This window comes from Mus caroli, chromosome 4 (genome assembly GCF_900094665.2).
Source record: "Mus caroli chromosome 4, CAROLI_EIJ_v1.1, whole genome shotgun sequence".
In the NCBI taxonomy this organism is placed as follows: domain Eukaryota; kingdom Metazoa; phylum Chordata; class Mammalia; order Rodentia; family Muridae; genus Mus; species Mus caroli.
Window position 1 is genome coordinate 142250178 of NC_034573.1, and position 12809 is coordinate 142262986.

General features: G+C 54.6%; 1 protein-coding gene across 6 annotated transcripts in view; it reads left to right on the forward strand.

The window, feature by feature from the left end:
• Nucleotides 1–12809, forward strand: part of Chd5 (chromodomain helicase DNA binding protein 5) — a 52657-nt gene that overhangs the window by 12648 nt on the left and 27200 nt on the right. For all 6 annotated transcript variants that reach the window (XM_021159626.1, XM_021159628.2, XM_021159625.2 and 3 more), the window contains exons 3-10: nucleotides 2745–2924; nucleotides 5325–5443; nucleotides 5882–6120; nucleotides 7711–7832; nucleotides 9018–9141; nucleotides 10127–10293; nucleotides 10384–10605; nucleotides 12464–12670. In XM_021159626.1, coding sequence (XP_021015285.1) covers nucleotides 2745–2924; nucleotides 5325–5443; nucleotides 5882–6120; nucleotides 7711–7832; nucleotides 9018–9141; nucleotides 10127–10293; nucleotides 10384–10605; nucleotides 12464–12670 — 1380 coding nt within the window. The remainder of the gene's footprint in view (nucleotides 1–2744; nucleotides 2925–5324; nucleotides 5444–5881; nucleotides 6121–7710; nucleotides 7833–9017; nucleotides 9142–10126; nucleotides 10294–10383; nucleotides 10606–12463; nucleotides 12671–12809) is intronic.

Below are 12809 nucleotides of genomic sequence, written 5' to 3' on the forward strand. Positions count from 1 at the left end.
CACAGTCATACCCAGGGTCGGACCTTCACACCCATGAAGGACGGTGCCAAGGTCCAACTGTCATCCTGATTTTACAGCCTCTATGTGCTTTGGTTGCTCTCAGACCTCAGGATGTCTGAGATTGGCTGGGGAGCTCTGTGAGAGGTTTACAGGTGTCTCTTTCCTGAATGGGGTGTGGCCCACCTCCTTATCTCTTCTTTAAAACAGGGTCTCACTAGGTGGCCTGGAATCTAGCATATAGACCAGCCGACCTCAAACTCAGAGGCCAGGTTGGCTACCTTTGCTGTGGTCCCTCTCCCTGTGGTTCTGGGTCAGTTTTCCCTTCTTCTCTTTCGTATGACATTGCTCTGTGGAGGATGCTTTTTGAATCCACTTGCAGTGTCTCCTCCTCGCTGTCTTCTCTGTGAGGCAGGATGTTTTTATGATGTGCAGCCAGCAGAGGAGGAGGCCCAGTGGAGGAAGTGTGGGGACAGCTGGTTCGGGTTCTGCCAGGACTCAGACTCATCTTGTACTCCACTGTGGTGTGCAGGCATGGCTGTGGGGGTGACCCAGGCTATGCTGGCTTTGTTGGGAAGAGGCAGGGCAGGGGAGAAGAGAGGAGGGCTTGCGGCTCGGGGCTGCAGGTTAGGGTCTTCTCTCCCTGTGGGTAGACATCTTGCCTATGCTTTGGTAGATGGATGGAGAAAAGGGACCTCTAGCCTGAGATCCACGCTGCCTGCCGGGTTCCAGCTCGGCCCACTGCCCTCCTACCCGGCTCTGGAGTGTGTCTTGGCTGAATCCTGTCCAGGCCAGGCTTTCGGCTTCAGCAAGCCCCGCCCCTTATCTGTGCTTTGCACAGGCTGCTCACCTCAGTCCACAGGAGGTGCCTTCCCACCTCCCTCGTGCCCTCTTCTCCCTCTGGCTCTAAGCTGCACTGGCCACTTCTGGCCCCCTCTGCACTACCCCGGGTATGGCAGTGTCTTCTTCCCAGTTAGAGGCTCTGAGCAGCTACCAGGCAACAGTTGTCTACCCATGACCCAGTGGAAAAATGTCTGCTTCCCCGTCAGCATCATCAGCATTTGAGGGTGCTGCCCTTGCCTGCCTGGGTGTGGTCCACTTGTATCAGGAGTAAAGGGCATCTGCGGTTCTGAATGCAGACTGGTCTGGTCTGAGTTCCCTGCTAGGACACACGGTGATCAACTGGTTCTCCCTAGTTACCCCAGTCTCTGAGCACGACGATCCACACCAGCCTCTGTGTGCACAATCTCCCAGGTTTCTCTCACCACTGTGCAGTTGAGAGACTTTAAGTTCAGGTGGTTACAATGACTTGAACTTGTCCCAGACTAGCAAGGATCCATGGGCAGGCCATGCAGGTTGCAGCTGCTGTCTGTGGTGCTGAAGTGTATGGTGTACACGCTCTCTCTCTCTCTCTCTCTCTCTCTCTCTCTCTCTCTCTCTCTCTCTCTCATCTTCTTTTTGGGAAGAGAGTTGGGGCTCTCAGATCTCTTGGACATGATCTTGAAGAGCTGGCTGGTCTCTGTTACCTTGGGGGAAGGGACTGTTCCCCATCTGAATTCCACTGGGAACTGTGGCTACGGGGTTCCATGTTACCGACAGGCGTGGGAGCTGGGAGTTGCCCCCTGGGTCCAGGGCAGAGTCAGTATTCTGAGAAAGCAAGGAGACCTTGTCAGCGTGCTGACTTGGTGATCGATTAGCAGGTGACAGGTGCAGTCTTCTATGAGGGAGACTGAGCTGAGCTTCCGGGAGAGCCTAAGAGAGCCTATGGGTGGGGTTGTCCCAGCCGGACTGCAGGGAAGACCTCAGCGACAATAATTGATTGGTGACATGTCCAACCTCAGCTAATTGATGGGATGTTGCTTCATTGGAAGTTCTCTACTGGGACAGGCAAGAGAATGGTTCAGGGTCCCCCAACATTGTTGCCCCTTCTTCCCCTTCATCTCCTTTCTTTCTCTCCTCCTCCCTCTCCCGACTGTCTTTCATAGCTCAGTCTTCATGTCTCCAGCTTTCTCTATCTCTTCTCACACCTGTCTTTGCTTACCTGAAAAATATCTCACAGCAATCACAAGGGGGACAAGTCCCGAACTGGTAATCGTAGTGATGGCGCCAGCCTGCCCCTGTTGACCCCTGTGGGAGAGGACAGGGCTCTGCTGTTGTCTTGCCTCCAAACTGGGCAAACCATTTCCTTCCAGGGATAGTATCTTGCTGGTGGGTATGCTATGACTGTAAACACCCTCATCTCCATATAAATGGGCCATTTTCTGCTTGTACAGACAGGAAACACAATCCAGTCAATTTTAAGAGCTGCCTGATTTACCTTTTTCTATGGTTGAGGTGGAGTGGCCAGCCTGGAGACAGGCTTGTACCATGGCTGTCTCTGGAGAGCTGGCCCTCCGTGCATTCGCCCCATCCACGGGTGCAGAGTAGACGGGTCAGCTCCTGTCTGGAACTTTTCTTAGATATTTGGCTTTGGCTATCATGGCCTCTACCAGGAGTTCTTGGGGTGCAGTGGTATTTCATTTCCCAAATCCACTCTGACCCAAACAGAAGCTGACACCTGCCTGGAGAAGTCCGGTTCCTCTGTGGATCATCTCACCATCTGCCAGTCACCTCTGCTTGTGCTCCTTCACCAGTGCACAATGGGTGAAGAAAGTTGGTGGCCGAGTAACTTAACCAGGCCTTGCTGCCCCAGGTCTCCGGCATTCTGGGGTGTCCTGCGCCCTCACCACTCCCCATGCCTTTTCCAGGGGAGCAATGACGAGATGTCAGAAAATGAGGAGGACCTGGAAGAGAAGTCAGAGAGCGAAGGTAGCGACTACTCACCCACCAAGAAGAAGAAGAAGAAACTGAAGGAGAAGAAGGAGAAGAAGGCCAAGCGGAAAAAGAGGGATGAGGATGAAGATGATAACGACGACGGAGGCTTGAAGGTAATCGCTGGGGCGGGGCCAGGCAGGAGGATGTCCGAGGAGGAGCTCGGAGTTACGAGTCAGGGAGACTGTGTGTACGTGCACACACTGGGATGTCGGACACAGATCACGAGGGGCCTGTGGCCAGAAGGGCTTGCGATAGCAACCGTGTGCGGTGTCTTGCTGATAGATTGGGGCTGCTCTTGGCAATAGCTCGCCCACCAGAGCGTGCAGCTGTTTCTGGAAAGGACGATAGATAGTGTGCACTCAAGTTTGGTGTTGGGAACCTCTTGCTTGGAGCAATTTGGGGAAATGAAACAGCAAATGGGATCTTTGCCACTTAGCATCTGCCGGACAGCCCTGAGTGGCCAGCTCTGCCTGGGTGCTTGGTGCACTCTGTGGTCCCACCCACGTGGGTGTTCCTCCAGTCTCTCAATGAACTTGGAGGTGTGTGCCTGTGGCTGTAAAGATGGGTCTGGTTGTCCTTTGGGCATGAGGAAAGCAAGTCAAGGCATTGCAATTGAACTGAGGCCAACCCCTGGCTTGTGGGTGGATGACCCCGTGTCACCAGGAATCGTTTGTGAGCCACAACGTGGCATCGTAAACATTAACACAGTCACCGTTGGGCGGCAGAGGGCTACGCGTGATTGAAGACTGGAGTGCTTGTGGGAAGAATTGCTTTCTTGGGGGTGTCCTGACACCCAGTGTGATCCCATTAGTCACTGGTGGGTGTGCTATGAATCAGCTATGACTGTAATAGCCATGGGGACAGTTTTGAGAAATTAACTTCCAGGAGCTGTTTAGATTCCTGGTGACACCATTGTCTGCTTGCTTCTGTGTTTCCTACATGTTTCTCAGGAATGGCCGGGTGTGTCTGAGGGGGCAGGTTGGCACTGGGAGGGTGTCCTTCGTGAAACTATCTCTGAGGTGTTGTGGAACCAGGTTCCTAAGCCCTTTTGCTTTGCAGGCTGTTTCTGGGACACATACTGGGAACCCAGGAAGAATTTGCACCAGTTGGGTGGCTTTTCACTGCTGGAGCAGAAAGACAGCTCCCAAGAGGGCTTGAGGGGTCAGAGCAGATGGGGCTCTGTGTGGCATTTTCTGGTGTCACCCAAGGCTAAGAACTTTTCTTTCTCTTCCTCCATGGATGGGGGTCTGTGTGTCCTGGCAGGTCAGGAACTGTGCACTATAAAGGTGTACAGGGGGAGAGGAAGCTGTCTGGGCCGCATAACAGTCACTAATAAAGTATTCATCCTACACACCTATGCTAGTTTTCTGTGAGGCGGAATGAAGAAACTGAGGCAGAAAGGTGAATTAATTTGTCCACGTCTCGCTGATGTTATCTGGCAGAGTCATGGTTAGAACGGACCCACAGGGAGGCTGGAGAGTTGGCTCAATGCATAAGAGCGCTGGCTGCTCTTCCAGAGGACCTGAGTCCAATTTCCAGCACCTAAAGGTGGTTCATAATTATAACTGTAGTGTTGGAGGATCTGATGCCCTTTTCTGGACTCCACCGGGTACACATGAGTTAGAAGGCAAACACGTGGACAAAGCATTCATACGCATAAAAAGAAATAAGTTAAAAATCACTGGGCATAGCCGGGTGTGGTGGCGCATGCTTTTAATCCCAGTACTCGGGAGGCAGAGGCAGGCGGATTTCTCAACTCTGTTGAGTTCGAGGCCAACCTGGTCTACAAAGTGAGTTCCAGGACAGCCAGGGCTACACAGAGAAACCCTGTCTCGAAAAACCAAAGGGCATAATAGCAAACACCCTTAGTCCCAGCAGTTGTGAGGCAGAGGCAGGAGGATCTCTGTGAGTTTGAGGCCAGCCTGATCTACATAGCAAGTTCTAGGATAGTCAGGGCTATGTAGAGAGACCAACAAACAACCACAACAATACAAACAAAACAACAAACAGAGACCTTTCCCTACAACCAGCACTTCCTGTGATCCTGGCTCATCAGGGGCCACCAGTCCCATGGGCCACTGGCTCTCTGACCCCTGTGATGGCTCTGTTGAGCTCTTTGTCACAGTTTCCTTAGCAGCACATCTGGGAAGTGGCTGAGGGACTCTCTCAGCTCTGCTCCTTGCTTCAGTCCTGTCTGTCTGTCTGTCTGTCTCCAGAGCGTCTCTCTCTTAGCTGAGTGGCCTGTCCCCCACCCATCTGCTTTTCTGCATGATCTTTCCCCAGTCTCAGCTTTAAAGCTCACAGTGTCGTCCTGTGAGCTGGAGTCTGAGACATGCCACTGGTGGGGGTGTCGGTGGGGTTGTTGGGACAGGCTGGGTGTGGCTTTCACTGTCCCAGGGGAGGGTGAGAGCTGTTGTTAGCTTGCAGACTGCCCCTTTCTTACTCTCTCAGAGCAAGGAGGTGGGTCAGAAGGGCCCGTGTGTCTGACCCCACCTCTGGCCATGTCTCTGCAGGAGCCCAAGTCCTCGGGACAGCTCATGGCGGAGTGGGGGCTGGACGATGTGGACTACCTGTTTTCTGAGGATGACTACCACACACTGACCAACTACAAAGCCTTCAGCCAGTTCCTCAGGTGGGCCAGGGCCTGACTGCTGTGTCTGGGTGACCATGAGGGTTGTGCTTATCTGAGGGGGGAGGAGGAAGAGGCAGTGGGGACTCCTGAGACGGAGAGGACTATCAGAAGAACCCCTGACCTGGAAAGGGCTTGGGGTCAGGACTCCTTCATTTTAACATAGCAGATGGTTGGGCCTACGTCCTGCACAGGCCCCCCCATCCTGGGTCCTTCTGTGGGGAATGGCCTGCTTAGGCCCGTCTCTGGTCTGCAGCCTAAATGAAAACACTCCAGAAGTCAGGAGTATGTTGGGGTGTGCTCTGGCCTCACTTTGTCCTTCCCCAGCCCCTACTGGGCTAGCCAGGGCTACTGGGCTAGCCAGGGCTACTGGGCTAGCCACACCTCACAGGCGTGAGAAAAAGGGGGGTCCTCCCTTTCTTTCCCGTCTCTCTCCCGCAGGCCCCTTATTGCCAAGAAGAATCCGAAGATCCCCATGTCCAAAATGATGACTGTCCTGGGGGCCAAGTGGCGAGAATTCAGCGCCAACAACCCGTTTAAGGGTAGCTCGGCAGCAGCAGCTGCGGCAGCCGTGGCCGCGGCTGTGGAGACGGTGACCATTGCTCCTCCCTTGGCCATCAGTCCCCAGCAAGTGCCCCAGACTCTGCCCGTACGAAAGGCCAAGACCAAAGAGGGCAAGGGTAAGGCTATGGGTGACTGGGCATCGGCCCTGTCTGGCAGTTCTGCTCTCTAGATCCTACAGGGCTGTTAGGGGGCGTCTGTACTGAGGACTCAGTGTTGTAACTGGCCCCGGGCTGACTTCTTTGGGAGTTAACATCTGACCCACTACCCCAACACTGTGGACATGGAGGTAGGGAGGGGTCATCCACAGCATGGGGTTGTTCTACCCCATCCCCCTCCCACCCCTACTGTTGGGCATAGAGGTGGGAGCCCACAGGATGGAGCTGTTCCAGCTCTGGACTTACACAAGTTCAAGGCAGTCTTGGATCCTCTCCTATGAGTACCTCCTGTAGCCGGGCCTCTCTCTGTCAAGTCCCTGCAGAGGGATCTCACAGGAGTGTGACCAGGTCTAGAAGGACAGCGAGGAGACCTAGGTCCAGTCTGACTCAGTGCAGATGGGACTGGGTGGGGAGGGCAAGCAGGGCCTTCTGTTGAGGAGGAATAGACTGTCTGCGACAGTCTGGGTAGAAATTCTGGCTTCTGAGAGGCTGGGGACTCCGATCTCCTCCCAGTGGGGGCATTAACAACACTATGTCTTCTTAGTGCTCTGATGTGGGGTTTGATGGGCTGAGAGGAGACTGGGAGCCCCTGTATCAGCACACAGAGTTTTGGTGTCTGGGACAGTGCTCAGTATTGTGCCTGGCAGCCCCATTTCATGTCTCAGAGTGCCTGGTGGGTGAGTGTCATAGGCCAGGTCTTTTCTTGCCCCACCCATCTTCCACAGTCCTTACTTCCCCCTGCCCAGGAGCTACTGCAGAACCGTTGACTCCCTGAGATGCCTGTTCAGAGCTAAAAAGATTGAAATAGCTTTTCTGTGGCATGCCCCAAGTGCAGCTGGGTCCCCATCGCCATGGGGTATAGCCAGAGAAGGACTGAACAGGGCTACCTGGCCAGGGTGTGGAGCCTACCATCAGGCACCATGCTTGGCTCTAGGCTGCTGGGGGTGGGGACAGAGACATCATTCCCTAGATGGCACATCAGTTGCCTGGCAGCCCAGGGGCATAAGAAAGCTGGGAGAGGTAGCCATGGTTTGGGAGGCTGGTGGATTTTGGTTTTTGGATCCAGGTGGGTTGTGTTGTTTTAGAAGCTGGCCCTGCTGGTTAGGAAGTCAAGGTTGGTCAGACTGTGTAGAGCTGTTCCCAAGGTGGTAGGCATTTGTAAGTGTCCATGGCTCCGGCCAACACAGGCAGACGGATTCAGGTTTGTCTTCCTGTGTAACCTAAGCAAGATTAGAAGCCCTCAGCCTGCCGGGCGTGGTGGCGCACGCCTTTAATCCCAGCACTTGGGAGGCAGAGGCAGGCGGATTTCTGAGTTCGAGGCCAACCTGGTCTACAAAGTGAGTTCCAGGACAGTCAAGGCTATACAGAGAAACCCTGTCTTGAAAAACAAAACAAACAAACAACAACAACAAAAAAAGAAGCCCTCAGCCTTCTCATCCAGAATGGGTGACAGTGCATACGGCCAGGTCTTGGAGGCTCAGTGAGGTGGCAGGGGAGAAGTGGGCCATCAGAGGCAGTGTTGGTCATGGCAACCCTTGTCACAATGTCCAGGGCCCGGAGTGAGGAAGAAGAACAAAGGCGCCAAAGATTCCAAGAAAAAGGGCAGGGGCAAGAGAGTGGCAGGGCTCAAGTTCCGCTTCGGAGGGATCAGCAAGAGGAAGAAGGGTTCCTCGGTGAGTGTGTGTGTGTGTGTGTGTGTGTGTGTGCATGCGCGTGTGCATGTGTGAATATGTGTGTGTGCTTATGTGTGTGCATATGTGTGTGCTTGTGTGTGGTGGCAGAGCATTCCTTAGTGAGTGTATGTGTGTGTATGTGGGTGTGCATACATGTGTGTGCATGTGTGTGTATATGTGCATGTGCATGCATATGTGTATGTGGAGAGAAGGGTTCCTTAGTGTGTGCCTGTGTGTGTGAGACGGGGAGAGACGAGGAGAAGGGTTTCCTCAGTGACTGTGCTTGTGTGGGTAAGGGGAGCGCTGTTTTGACCAGAGAGTGGGCCACGTTCATTCTCCCCCCGAGCTAACTGAGGGAGTTAGTTCCACACCTCTCCCAGTCTCTGTACATACAGGCCTTGTGGACCTCAGTTTCCCCACTTATAGGTGTAGACCGGACCCTTCCAAAGACCCATCTAGCCTAGACTCTGACCAGGTAGCTCCCTCTGGCCAACTGCTGAGCTTGGCTGCGGTGCTGCTCACAGAGGCTCTATCCAGCACACAGACAATCAGCGTGCTCTTCATGGGGTTTATACCCAGCTGTGCTCCGAGGGTGGAGCCCTGGAGGGTGGCCTGTTTGACCAGGCTGGTTGGAGCCATGACTCCTCCTCTAGCCCCAGGTCTCATGTCACCTCAGTCCACCTGCGCAGCTGTCACTTGTCCTCCCAGCTCTGCCGAGGATGGAGAAGAGGGCCAAAGCTTTGCTCTGTCATTTGGTGGGGGAGAGTGCCAGGTCTCAAGACTGGCTGCTCTGGAAGGAGCACAGCCCCTCTTCTATACGTAGAAGGAGCACGGCTCTGCCCTAGATGAAGTAGGCCAGCTCAGCTCTGAAGGAGCCACTGGTCCTTCCGTTGTGTCCACTGGGAGAGATCTGTGGAGATTCCAGAGAGGGGTTCTGTAGGGTGGCCCTTGAAGGCCGTGTAGGAGTTTGGGGAAGCAGTGTGGAGCAGAACTGTGGAGGTGTCAGAGGTCCTGAGAGCAGGCGATGGGAGGAGATGGGGCATCCAGGTTGTGCGCTAGCACACATTTCTAGCTTGGTTGGGGGACAGAGTGAAGCCACAGGGAGACTTCAGAGCTTCCTTGGCCCTGCTTTACCCAAATCACCAGAGCAGGCCCTGACTCACAACCCGACCTCCTTCCCTTCAGAGCGAGGAGGATGAACGGGAGGACTCAGACTTGGACAATGCCAGCATCCACAGCTCTTCTGTGCGTTCTGAGTGCTCTGCAGCTCTGGGCAAGAAGAACAAGAGGAGGCGCAAGAAGAAGAGGAGTAGGGCCTCTCGGGGGCGTGGCCTTTTCCGTGGTGGGAGGCGGGTCCTTTTCCATGGTGGGAGGCGAGGCCTTTTCCGTGATGAGAGGTGGGGCCTTTTCGATGATGGGGGAGGGGGCGGTTTTCAGAGAATGGGGGAAGGGCATCCTCATGTCCCAGCCTCTCCCAATCTTGTGCTCTCTCAACCACCCTTGTCTACTGTCTGTCTTAGGGAGGAAGAAATAAGAAAGCCAGGGTTTCTTAATGCTAGACCCTAGCAGAGGGGGAGTGGACCAGGCACTTCAGTTCACCCTCCAGTCCCCCCATCAGTTACCCACGGATCTAGACCCACCAAACACCCACCCTCCCTCCTCTTTCCCTCTCTGTCTTGATTTTTTTTAAGACATTTTATTTATTTATTTATTTATTTTTAAAGATTTATTTATTTATTATATGTAAGTACACTGTAGCTGTCTTCAGACACTCCAGAAGAGGGCGCCAGATCTCGTTACGGATGGTTGTGAGCCACCATGTGGTTGCTGGGATTTGAACTCTGGACCTTCGGAAGAGCAGTCGGGTGCTCTTACCCACTGAGCCATCTCACCAGCCCTCTGTCTTGATTTTTGAGACAGGATCTCACTACATAATTCTAGCTGGTCTAGAACTTGGTATGTAGATAGGGCTGGCCTTTAACTCATGGAGATGCCCCTCCTGTGTTCTGGATTAAAGGCGTGCCCTCTCTGCTATTCTTTCTCCATGCACACTGGCTTTCTGTCCTCCCTCTCTGCTCCCCTCCCCTCCCCTTCCCTTTCTCTGCCCTTCCCTTCCTTCCCCCATCTCTGTCCACCTTTCACACTCCACAGCCATCCCTAATATTTCTTTACTCTTTGGTCTCTCTGTCCATCCACTTGAGATAATTTAAACGCCTATCATGTGCCAGTCTAGTCGGGGTAGTGGGAATGGCCATGTGCGGCAGACCTCCACTATTACCCTTCTCCCATCGTAGTTGACGATGGTGACGGCTATGAGACAGACCACCAGGACTACTGTGAGGTGTGCCAACAGGGAGGCGAGATCATTCTCTGTGACACCTGCCCGAGGGCGTATCACCTGGTCTGCCTGGACCCGGAGCTGGAGAAGGCTCCAGAGGGCAAGTGGAGCTGCCCACACTGTGTAAGCCGTGGCTGAGGTCCGGACTAGGGTTGGCAGGCCATCGCCTGGGGACACGGCTCAAGGTGCATCCACCTGGACTCCTCCCTACAGGAGAAGGAGGGGATCCAGTGGGAGCCGAAGGATGATGATGAAGAGGAGGAGGAGGGCGGCTGTGAGGAAGAGGAGGATGACCACATGGAGTTCTGCCGCGTGTGCAAGGACGGTGGCGAGCTCCTGTGCTGTGATGCCTGTCCCTCCTCCTACCACTTGCACTGCCTCAACCCGCCGCTGCCGGAGATACCGAACGGTGAATGGCTCTGCCCGCGCTGTACAGTGAGTGTTATACCTCCTGCCCCTGACGCCCCTGACGCCCCTGACGCCCCTGACGCCCCTGACGCTACTGGCGCCACGCCCACCTGCCCCTGAGCCCGCCCTTGCGGACCCAGGCCACGCCCCCAACAAACTCAACCACAGAAGACCACGCCCACTACCTCACCCTGCCTGCTCTCTCCTGAATTCCCTTAGGACTGTTTATTGAGAATTTATTCTGCGCTAAGAACCTCATGCACATCGCATTCCTACTGGGAACTGAACCCAGGAGGCCTCCCATTGAGCTCTAATTCCATCCTCCACCCCTTAATTGACTTTCAAGAGTTATTTCGGGGTTGCTTGGGAATGGAACCCAGGGCCTATATACCAGGCAAGCTCTCACCAGAATTCCTCTTCAGCTGGAATATGAGGCTCAGGAGGACACAGTAGCTTGCCTGAGACCATGCCACAGCAGAACTTTCCACTTGGATTTGGGTCCCTGAGTCACCCTGGGCATGGTGTCCCTAGGCTTTGACAGAGTGATGGCCCCACAATCTGGAGCTTCAGTTTATGAAGGCAGGGAACAACATTCTCTCCTCATCCCTTGACTCTGGACACTGTAGGCAGCTGAAGGTCCCATGTGTGGACTTGCTCTGTCTCCCAGTGTTGGGTATCCTATCCTGTAGGTTCTGGGCTGTCCTGCAGCTTCCCTGACTTGTGTATGCATCTGGGCTCCTGCCATGTGTGGGCTTCGCATGTGTGCCAGTGTATCTATGTCCTTGGTGTTGTAGGGGATGGACAGGCCCCTTTGATGGGCGTAGGCTTCATAGCTTTCCTGAGAATGGGGTATAGTGTCCTGATTTCCTGATTCCTCCCTGCAGGAGGCGAGGCTGGGTGGGCTAAGGCCTAGGAAATGAGTTCCTCTACACCCCTCAAGTCCAAGAGAATTACCCTGCCTTCCCATCTCACCTCTTCCTCCTTGCGCTTTGCCCTCAGAGGCCAGAGTATGGTTGCTTCTGGGAGGTGTGGTGTGCATTGCATGTTGGTTCACACCGGTGCTCTGATGCCAGCAGTCCTCTGAGGCTGAGAAGAAGAGGCCAATTTTACAGGCAGGGAGACAGGCTGAAGGGGTGTGTACTCAGATACACAGAAGTTCGGCAGCTGGGCTGAGACCTGCCCTCCGCTACAGAACCGTCTCCCTAAATCTGCCATCTCTCCTCAGTCCAGCTTGGCCTGCCTCAGAACTGTGTTTGTGAGGGTTATGACCACCCCAGGCCATCTCAGCGTGGCCCAGAGCACTGGGGCCGTGAGATGTGACAATTGATTGCTCTGAGCTGCCAGCCACCACTTCGGGAGTCCCATGGTGTGACTCAGGGCCTGAGTGTGTGGGGGGAGAGGGGAAATGGCCTTCCTGCCCCAGCAAGCTCGGATGCACAGGCTGCATGTAGCCCTGCTGGGTGAAGGAAGTGGTCAGGACTGCAGTGTCCGTGTGGGTCAGGCAGGGCTCCCGTCCTGTGGGTACTCACGCGTCAGGATATGAGGTGATTGTTCCTGGGACCAGGCAGGGCATGAAGTTTGTCTCCTCGCTCTGCTGTTCAGGCTGAGTGGATATAGAGGGCTCATGCACCCTGGTTTAATTTGCCAGGGGCTAAGGAAGGTCATTGTCACGTTGTCAAATACAAAGGGCCCACTTGGACCCGCAAGCTCTGTCGTTGCTCATCTCTTGATACACAGCAATGTGTGGGTTCCCGAGGAAGTGACCGGTACCACAGAGTCCCCATGATACTGTTGTGGCTTGGGACCCTGTGTAACAAGTCTAGTGTCATAGGAGTTTCAGCCCTGTGATGTAACCCTGAACATGGTGACCATCCTCTGTTCACAGTGTCCCCCGCTGAAGGGCAAAGTTCAGCGGATCCTACACTGGAGGTGGACAGAACCCCCGGCTCCCTTTGTGGTGGGGCTGCCAGGACCAGAGGTGGAGCCAGGCATGCCCCCGCCCAGGCCTCTGGAGGGCATTCCTGAGAGAGAGTTCTTTGTCAAGTGGGCTGGTCTCTCCTACTGGCACTGCTCCTGGGTGAAGGAGCTACAGGTGAGACCCTGGGGCCGCATGGTTATGTTTGTCCTGATGTGAGCCTGGGGTTCCCTCAGGCATGGGTGGGAGCTGGGACTAGCAGCTGTGGAGGAGGCTTGTTCCACCTAGGAGAGGGCTTGGGGGCTGAAGGGCTGGT